The 9,985-nt window shown below is 30.3% G+C and overlaps 6 protein-coding genes across 6 annotated transcripts; 1 reads left to right on the top strand and 5 right to left on the bottom strand.

Moving 5' to 3' along the window:
• Positions 1–285: 285 nt before the first annotated feature.
• VPS16 (tethering complex subunit VPS16) lies at positions 286–2,676 on the bottom strand (the record flags this gene model as incomplete). Its single annotated transcript, XM_003684715.1, has 1 exon — positions 286–2,676. One exon carries the CDS (start codon positions 2,674–2,676, stop codon positions 286–288), a length of 2,391 nt encoding a protein of 796 aa, XP_003684763.1.
• Positions 2,677–3,055: 379 nt separating this feature from the next.
• Positions 3,056–3,349, top strand: ELC1 (elongin C; the record flags this gene model as incomplete). Its single annotated transcript, XM_003684714.1, has 1 exon — positions 3,056–3,349. One exon carries the CDS (start codon positions 3,056–3,058, stop codon positions 3,347–3,349), a length of 294 nt encoding a protein of 97 aa, XP_003684762.1.
• A 55-nt stretch (positions 3,350–3,404) lies between these two features.
• Positions 3,405–4,658, bottom strand: RMD5 (ubiquitin-protein ligase RMD5; the record flags this gene model as incomplete). Its single annotated transcript, XM_003684713.1, has 1 exon — positions 3,405–4,658. One exon carries the CDS (start codon positions 4,656–4,658, stop codon positions 3,405–3,407), a length of 1,254 nt encoding a protein of 417 aa, XP_003684761.1.
• Positions 4,659–5,220: 562 nt separating this feature from the next.
• On the bottom strand, positions 5,221–5,511 carry SGF11 (SAGA histone acetyltransferase complex subunit SGF11; the record flags this gene model as incomplete). Its single annotated transcript, XM_003684712.1, has 1 exon — positions 5,221–5,511. The coding sequence occupies one exon, from the start codon at positions 5,509–5,511 to the stop codon at positions 5,221–5,223; it is 291 nt and encodes a 96-aa protein (XP_003684760.1).
• Positions 5,512–6,217: 706 nt separating this feature from the next.
• On the bottom strand, positions 6,218–7,750 carry CTA1 (catalase A; the record flags this gene model as incomplete). The annotated part of the gene is made up of 1 exon (XM_003684711.1): positions 6,218–7,750. One exon carries the CDS (start codon positions 7,748–7,750, stop codon positions 6,218–6,220), a length of 1,533 nt encoding a protein of 510 aa, XP_003684759.1.
• Positions 7,751–8,482: 732 nt separating this feature from the next.
• On the bottom strand, positions 8,483–9,727 carry CAM1 (translation elongation factor EF1B gamma; the record flags this gene model as incomplete). Its single annotated transcript, XM_003684710.1, has 1 exon — positions 8,483–9,727. One exon carries the CDS (start codon positions 9,725–9,727, stop codon positions 8,483–8,485), a length of 1,245 nt encoding a protein of 414 aa, XP_003684758.1.
• Positions 9,728–9,985: the final 258 nt, after the last annotated feature.

Genomic DNA, 9,985 nt, shown 5'->3' with positions numbered 1-9,985 from the left:
TATATATATATATATATATATATATATATACATTTTTTTTTTGTACCATTTCAGACCTCTGAATGGGGGTTTTATTTTATACAGTTAACCTTCTCTACAGTACTAATGTCGATGAGATGAGATGAGATGAGATTAAATTTTGATACGAACATGCGATGACCTACAAAAAATTTTCTGAGATATCACAATTAACGAAATATGAATAAAGAATAATACATACATTATAAATATGCATATAATTAGTTTGGCGCCAGCTATATTCTCATCTACATAGAATATACTTCCTCAAATACCATTTAAAATATCATTGATTAGATTTTTTAGTTGAGTTTGATCTGATGGTAATATCTTTAAAATATTATTCAATTCTTGTAAGTTCTGATCTTTTTCCGCAATTTTTATTGCTTCCAAATAATTCTCGCATTTACAGTACATGTCAATCTTCTCTTTTAGAGTAACTCTAGTTATGAATTCAATGTATACAGATGCTTCTTTTTTATGCCCTTTTTTGAATAGATATTTATAAAATGGTAAATAACCGATTGGTGACTTTCTTTCTTTTGCAAATGAATGTAGTTCTCCAAATCTTTTAGTATCGATCAGTGTCTTACATTTACAATGATAATAACGTTTATCATTTATCTTTAATTTTTTAACGAAGTCAGTGACTTGTTTGTCCATTTTCATTTCAATTAATTTACTGAGTGTTTTATCAAGTGTTAGATTAGTGAAATTTTCATTAAAAATCGAAGATAAGTTCTCTTGGTAATCCCATAATTTATTTTGCTTCTCAAAAAGTTGGATATTTTCCTTAACTATTGAATTACTTCCTGTCTTTGCATACAAATCACGTATTTGTGGCAAAAACGGCTGAAGAGATCCATTTTTAACTCCTTGAAATACAAATAGACGAGCTAAATCAACGTAATTATCTTGTTGCCTAAAAAAATCGAATAGGAATTCCTTATCAGATTCCGCAAAATATAAGAATATTTGATTGTCAGACATTCCCAGTATTAGCAATTTGGTAAATTGAGCCACTGTAAGTTTTGGACGGCATTTTAATAAAAGTGATAGAATCAATTCGGGACTGTAGGTCTTCATTACTTCTTGTAATGCCATGTTATCATCATCCAGTTCAAGTAAACCCATTGTTTTTAGTTCAGGTCTATTTTCTAGTAACATTAGTTTCCTTGCTAAACCTAGTCTACCTTCTAGAAATGCAGTATGGGCAATATTTATCATACTTACTCTCTGACCGTTAGGAATCTCCTTCTGCCTTAGAGTAATTGAATCGTATAAAGAATCATCGCTCTGATCAACAGAAGTTAGTACTTTTGTGCAAGCCCAGTCTATAAAAATATTTTCAGTCTTTGTGATGTTTTTTGTAATTTTGCATATTTGGAGACATTCGTAATAGTTATTCCTTAATTTTAGTATATCACATACCCTATCAAATGTCAAGTGGTTGTACTCGTCATTGGTAACCAGTATACCAATTTTTCTAAGATAATTTAAAAGTTTTATACGTTCACATGCTTTAACGAATAATTCAGAGTCAAATGAAGCCTTAATTATCGAGGCTTTGCCAAAGCTTGATGCTTCCAATAATATTTTTTGCAATGATACATCAAATTCGTCGACACTTGCATTTATACAATCTGTGACGGCTTTTGGAAGATCAATTACTCTCAAATTAGCAATTGACTTTGGCAAATAGTTGTCTAAGTTTTCTTGAGAGTCCAAGAGGACAGCAGCAGCTTCTGTTGAACCAATTTTAAAGACATTCGAAGTGTGTTCAGGAACCCTGCCAATTAAACTAAATTCTTTACCTGCAATTACTTTAATGCCATCTACTTCTGTAAATAATCCAATTGGAGTACTTGGATACCAAAATGTTACATAAGAGTCTCCTGGTCCAAATAGTCTAACCTCATGATCAAATACACAAGCTATAGTGTCATTGCCACACCATGCAATTTTCAAAGGAGATGAATCTAATGTATATTCTGCTGAAACATGCGTCGCACTTTTAAATATTTGTAATTTACGAAATTTTTCATTAAAGAGACAGATAAATCCTTCTGTAGAGATAATCACTCTTTGCCATGATGAGTTTGTTTTAATACATCCTAAATTATTTTTTGTCAAATCAAATCTAAATACATGATTCTGATCAAGTAAAATAATCTGATCATTATTTATATCCCAATGCTCTTCTGTCGTTAGTAGATACTTATCCACATTAGTATACAAGAGTTTTAATTTTCCATTCTCGTGTTTATAAATATTTTGAGATTTTGATGAAATTACATATCCTTGCTTATAAAATAATATTTCAGAAGAATCATTGAAATCACTGATAGTCTTTTCAATCTCTAACGGTAAAAAATTTGTAATGACATGAATAGCTTCTGAAGTAATAATAACAGGTCTTTCTTTATGATCGAAGGAGATCTCCTTTATGTTTTCAAATCGATCAACATTTATAGTAAGCAATATTTCGGAGTTATAATCCATTATATGAAGTCGATCACCAATAATAGTTGCAGCAGTATTAGTTGCAAATGCATTCTTATTCACTTTTTGAAACAGACTCTTCAGTTCACATAGTTCAATCTTTCGATAAAAAACATTTTGGAGCTTTTCCCAATTTAAACTTGGATTGTTTGCCATCAGAATATCATGTATATTAAGTAGTTAGCGTTACCTTAATATAAAGCACTAAGCGTATACAACGTATAGAACCCACAAAATCTTCTTACTTAACTTATCCTTTTCTTCTGTTGCACAGTATCGTCATTTTCAAATATTTCCCTGTTTTTATTCTTAATGTTAAAATTACTTGGAATAGTCCGAAATAGATGCACATTGAGTAATTTGAGCATAAAGTTTTGGAATTTTCATTTTAAAATATATTGTTTCTGCTATATATTGACATATACGACAATATAGATTACTTCTGTTAGACACTATGATTTTGTAACTCCAAAAATAAATTCAACTTAACTATATTAATAGTCTTTTACAATCAAATATCGTAAAGCCTCGGAGAATGGATATTATAACCCTAGTGTCGAAAGATAATGTTGAATTTGAAGTTCCTAAAGAAGTCATAATCATATCACAAACCCTAAAAGCGATGGTGGATAGCCCTTTCATTGAAAACAGTGGAAAAATCACGTTAACTAATTTCGATTCTCCCGTTTTAGCAGTTATTGTTGATTATTTAAATTACAATTTTAAGTATAAAGATGAGGATCCAACTAAAGTTGATATTCCGGAATTTGAAATTCCCACAGAGCTTTCCTTGGAACTATTATTGGCTGCTGACTATTTGAATATTTAAATCTTCCAAACTATAATAATGTATTAATACTATAAACGCTATACACATGCTTACTTTATAATAATATGAAATTTACTTTCATAGTTTTAGAAATTGTTGCCGCTACAGGACAATATGGACATTTAAATGATATTGTTCCATTTTTTGATAACTTATCTAGAGCCTTCCTTGAAATAACATGGTGACAAGGTAAAGAATAAGGTGGATTTTCTATAGTAGTCTCTTCTTTCAAAACCGGACATATGAATATCGAATGAAATTTGGATACACTTTCAGGTAATTTAACATTAAATGGTAGTTCATTTTTTGTAGTCCAATCGACATGCAATGCCTTTTGGATGTTATTATACTTAATAAAAAACTGTAATGATATTATACCACTCAATATGATTGAAAACAATGAAGAATCAAACGAGATTTTATTCTGTTTACAATAATCTTTTGAAACAAGATCAACACATATATCCACTTGTTGATTTAGCAATTCATCAATATTTTCAACTTCGAGTCCTAACATTACTTTTGTTAAGAATGGTGATATTTTTTCGACAATGATACTTGATTTATTATTGAAGAAGCTTCTTGAAGTACTCTTTCTCAAGTATTCTAGTGTGGTTAGTATATTTTTATCTTTGATCAATATCATTATATCTAATAAATAGATTTCAAAATATATATCTGAATTTTTATCGTAATCATTAATGCAATCCTTCGTATTGTAGGTCTTTATATTGTTTATTTTCTCCGTCATAGATATATATATAGCTGCTACCTTTTCATCCAATCCGTAAACATCTTTTAAGTACGTTTCTATTTCATTCCTTTTTACTGTCTGCATCTCACCTAAACCATATCTAGCAATATGATAACCAATTGCTAAATAAATATCATTCTTGTATTCTTCTGAAATTTTATTAATATAAACTGAATCAAGATCACCGTTATGCGATTTCATGTTAGTTTGGTTTTTAAATTTATTGTATTGAATTCCTGATAGTTTGACTTGTTTCGTGACATTATTATTCCACTGTCTTGATGCTTTATTTAGTTTACTAATAACCAAACCTCTCTTTTTAGCTCTTTTTAAAATTTCCTTCTCATTATTAATGTTTTTAACATTTCCTGTAGCATTTAGTTCGTCTTCTTCAGCATCTTGAATGCATTTGTTCAAATGTGCCTTTAACTTTTTAAGTTGAATTTTAAATTCATGAGTATCGTTATATGTTCTCGATAACCAAGTTTCATCTTTATTTTTGTCAATATAGAAGCTCTGATACCCTGAATCTAATGAATTTAATAGATGCGCCATCTTTCCTTCAATTATACAATTAATTATATAAGTCTATTTTATAATACCGAAAGTCAGCTTAGAATAATCAAAATTTAAATGTAAAGTTAATACTACACACTTCTTGTTCCTTAAAAGGTGGGGGTGGGGTATAGTTTTATGCAAATTCAATTTCAAATATATGTTGTACACACTATTATATAAATCAATTTCCTCAATAAATGGTAACTTTAGATTGTATGCATTTATAATTTAAATTGTAACACAACTATCGAAAATTCATCTTTAAATCCCTTATTCCAAAGGACAAAATGAGTACATTTTTCTTATATAATTACCCGCCAATTTTTCCCCATAATAATTTTTGCTCATCAGATGGAAGATGAATATACTATGTGATGTAGTCCGTCCATGTTATTGGTATATGTCTTGATGCTATAAGAATAAACCAGAGGTAACTCCAGTCTTTAATTCAATGTTAACGTATGCGTATATATTAATTTATTTTGTCCTATGTGTTACAAGAATCTCACAATGCCTTGTAATCAAGATTTGGAGTTTGAAAATTTTTATATGGGAGAGTCTAGTTCCTTGATCTACTATTTAAACATCTTTGTAAATGAGCAGCAAATCGATTAGCTGAAACATCTCTATCACAGTTATTGCAATGAAAATATTGAGATGATTCTTGAATTTTTGGAACACCTAATATATCCAAGGTTCCGGTACTGTCATAATGATAAGGTTTGTAATCTGGATGTCTAGATTTGATTTGTTTTTGTTCGACTACCTCTCGAGAAACAATATCTTGGATCACAGTAGTTATTATATTATTGTAAATTTCTTTGGAGACGGAATTAATAGTTGCAGACATTCTGAGTAAGTAATCAATTATAATTTTTTGTGGTTTTTTAAGTTAGTATAACTAAGTGCTTAATGAAATATTTTGTCTTAATATAATTCAGGAAATTTATATATGAGCAAAATGACTTTCAATAAAAAGTTGTTAGGTATTTAATTTATTAGGTATCTAGTAACAGACATTTATAAAAGCTACCGAATCTTAAGATATATTAATGAATAGAAGAACAGAATGTTCCTGATCCCAAACGGATCATTCTTACTTACAATCAAAAATTATAAAAAGTATTTTTGCAATTCTAAGAATTAAAACGACGAAGCGACAATGTTGTCGTTTCATTATTATTTTTTAACAAAAGCTAAGTTAATATAGTTTAGTAAAGCAAGAACAGTGTTGTGTCATTACATATAATAAATAAGTATATCATCAGTTAATGATTCTAATGGTTATGGATTAATTTGTTTTCTAAATTCAATTACGAGTAAATTATACCAAGGCCTTTTTCTCATGTTGCACAATCCCTCATGCAAAGACCAATAGATTGGTTATTAAAATAAAATAAATAAGTTATTTCATTAATTTTAAGTAATTAAATAACAATAATATAACTAAGATTAGGATATGTTATCAGGGTACAACATATAGTTGTTATGATAATGTTTCTTCAAACTTCATTATAAATATCTGATAAGCTTTTAATTTTCATCCATTGTCTAATTTAGAGCTTGGATGTTGGGTTGTCTTTAAGTACAACTAAAGATTCTGCTTCTTTTCTGATTGATTCCGATAACCGTAGATCAACCCTTCCAAACATAGCGTACACACGTTTTCTAATTTCTGGATTAGCATTAGATACATGGCCTGCTACATTATGAGCAAGATGCTGTTGTTGGTTTCTGGTCCTGCCTAGAACATGGAATAAGTTTCTGGCTTGAACAAAGTCAACATCTCCAGCACTGGTCGCCCAATGAAATGGCACTGCTGGGCCAGTCCAAGTTTCTTGATGTTCTTGAATCGGCCTTTCTTTTTGAATATATTGATATGTCTTGTCAGTTGCCAAATAATTAGATTCATTCCCAAAATTACCATTCACATTCATCGGACCATCTCTAATGGCAGGATTAAATGTCTTTGATGCGTATGGACAATTAACTGGAACTTGGTGATAATTTGGACCAATTCTGTAACGATGGGCATCTGCATACGAAAACAACCTTGCTTGTAATACAGGGTCTGCACTTGCTTCTTGATATGGAACTGTATTACTTGGTGCAAATGCAGCTTGTTCAATTTGCGCAAAATAATTTTCTGGGTTTTCGTTTAATACTAATTTACCAACCCTACGTAATGGAAAATCTTTATGTGGCCAAACTTTTGTTAAGTCAAACACAGAAAATGGTAAACGCTTCGCTTGATCTTCTGTCATAGTTTGAATGTAAACAGTCCAGGATGGAGCGTTCCCTTTTTTAATATTGTCGAATAAATCCTGTTGTGCATGATCAGGGTTAGATCCTGCAACTTCAGTGGCTTCTTCTGCTGTTAAATTTTTGATCCCTTGATCTGTAATTATATGAACTTGGACATAATGCCAGTCACCTTTCTTATTAGACCATTTATAGGTGTGGCCTGAATAACCATTCATATTTCTATATGTTGCTGGAATACCACGATCAGAAAACAAAATCATTACTTGATGAATTGCTACTTGATTTTCTGGTGTTGTTAAAAAATCCCAAAACATGTTGGCATCTTTTAAATTTGTTTGTGGGTTTCTCTTTTGCGTATGAATAAAATGTGGGAATTTTGAAGGATCCCTAATAAAAAAAACAGGTGTATTATTATAAACCCAATCTAGATTACCTTCCTCAGTATAAAATTTGGTTGCGAAGCCTCTTGGATCTCTTGCAGAATCTGCAGAACCTTTTTCACCACCGACAGTAGAAAATCTGGTTAGACATCTGGTACGTTTACCAATTTTATTAAACATCGCAGAGCCACAAATATCTGAAATATCATCAGTCACTTCAAAATAACCAAATGCACCCGAACCATGAGCGTGTGGATTTCTTTCAGGAATTCTTTCTCTATTAAAATGAGCCAAATTATCAATTAAAGTATAATCTTGAAGTAGTAAAGGACCATGTTTACCAACTCTTTGAGTAGCAAATGGTTCATTAATTGGCATCCCATTTGTAGTAGTCACTACCCTATCGTTTCTAACATCAGCTGAATTTGTTTTATCCTCTGACATTTTTTGTAATGTTATATATTTTAAGTAACTATATATGTAGGCGACTAAATATACTTATAATTTTGTTATTATAAAACTTTAACTATTTGTAATCTTTAAAGCAACTAAATTAAAAATAAATAGATCGCGATTTGTTATTTAGAAGAAATAAATTCAAATATTATGCACAATTTATATAACAATTTATATAAAAATAAATAATTATTATATATTATTACTCCACTATTTTTTCTCTTTTATTAAATCATTCATTATTAAATCAAGCTTTCATCAAGTTTGTTAACTCCAGTAATTCCATTAACAATCATTCATTTAAAATTAAAATTAATTTTAATTTTGTGTCACCTTATATCAACACACTAACGTTACCTATCTTTTCAGGCAAAAAAACAAAGACGGATGAATGCAAATCTACTAACCCAAGTCAAAAAACAACAACATTAGAAAATCAAAAAAAATACAGTAAAAGACGCGTACCAACAATTAAAAAAGAGAACTTATATCACAATACAAGAATTTTAAGGGTATTTCCCCAATTTATTACCTAATTAGTATATAATTAATGATTTCGGAGTTAATCACTTTCGATCTCTATACCTAACAACAATATTTTTTATTGTTAGTAAGTAATAATTGATATTATTATTATGTTTCAATCAATATAAAAAAATTATGTTATAAAGAGATATTCAAAGATATATATGTATATATTGCCATAATTATTTTTTTATTCTATTTTAAGACTTTACCGTCAGCAATTTCCCTTGCGACACCGTTGACGATAACAGGTTCATCCCAAGCCCACATGTTGTTAACAAAAGCCTTGTCTTCTTCCTTAGAGGCATCTAACTTAACGTAAGAGTAAGATTCCCAATCTGGAGCGACTTCAAAAGCTGGAGCAAATTCTTGACCTCTGACTAAAACCGCACCAACAATACCATTGTCATTAGTGACACCGTAGACGACTAAAGAACCGAACATGTACTTAATGGAACCAGATAATCTGTTGAAGAAACCACCAACTAGGTTGTTGGACATGAAAGTTTGAGTTAATTCATCATTATATTTGTATTCAACTTTCCATAGAGAGTATTCTTCTGGGTTGTAGTGTTCCCAGAACCATGGTAAAGCAACTAGTCTAGTGTCCTCGTTAGAGTATTTTCTCTTCCATTCATCTAAGACAAAAGTAGCTTTACCTAACGCTTCTAATGGATGTTTTGCTTTTTTTTCTGGGGCTGGTTCAGCATTCTCAGCTGGTTCAGCATCTTTTTGGCAGCAGCAGCAGCAGTCTAGGTTTTTCTTTTTCTCTTTCTTTTCCTTCTTTGGTGGATCGATTTGTTTGTCAATGAATTTGAATTCAGTGAATTCCGATTTAATGATTGGAGAATTTCTAACCGTATTAAACCATCTAACAATTGAAGGATGAGCAGCTCTCCATTCTTTACCGAATAAATAATTGAAACCTCTAACGAATGATGCACAACATATCAAATCAGCTAATGTGATATCTTCATTAGCTAAATAAGTGTGTGTTTTCAACCTCTCTTCAAAGATTGAAATAACAACCTCAACTTTAACTAACGCTTCATCGACAGCTTTCTTGTTGTATGGGACATCACCTCTTAAAGGACCAAAAGCAGATAACATAATTGATAACAAATCACTGTTACCTAAAGAAGCCCATCTTAAGATTTGAGATTGAGTTCTAAAATCATCTGGATTACCTAATAATTGAGTTTTTATTTCTTGATTGTCAGCTAAATTAATTAAATAAAAGTCAACTGCTAATTGTTCAGACAATCTTACACCCGTGTTATCAACGAAAGCTGGAAGTTTCTTCAAAGGAAATTGTTGAGCAAATTGGGCACTAACAGTAGCTGGATCAACAATTTTTATATCTAATTTTAAAAATTTAACTAGGGCCCTTGGAACAAGACCTCTAATTTTAGCGTCCGAAAACAAAGTACCTAAAGACATTATTCGTTACTGTTTCTTGTCAATGTGATTGTTATTTATTGAATATTTTAAACAAATTAAATCATATATACAATTGTTTAAAATTATGATTAGAATTTCAGTTACTAGTTAAGTGAAAGTAAGAGTTGTTAATTACTTTGCAACATGTTTCTTGAAGTTAATTACATCAATAATAACTCATGGCAGAGAGTTTCATCGAAAATAAAAAAAACACGTGATAAACTCAATTCAATTGCGCATAAAAAGGAAGAATGCGAG

This window comes from Tetrapisispora phaffii, chromosome 3, assembly GCF_000236905.1.
Source record: "Tetrapisispora phaffii CBS 4417 chromosome 3, complete genome".
NCBI lineage: Eukaryota > Fungi > Ascomycota > Saccharomycetes > Saccharomycetales > Saccharomycetaceae > Tetrapisispora > Tetrapisispora phaffii.
The sequence above is the reverse complement of the archived record's forward strand: the minus strand, read 5'-3'. Positions and strand labels throughout refer to the sequence as shown.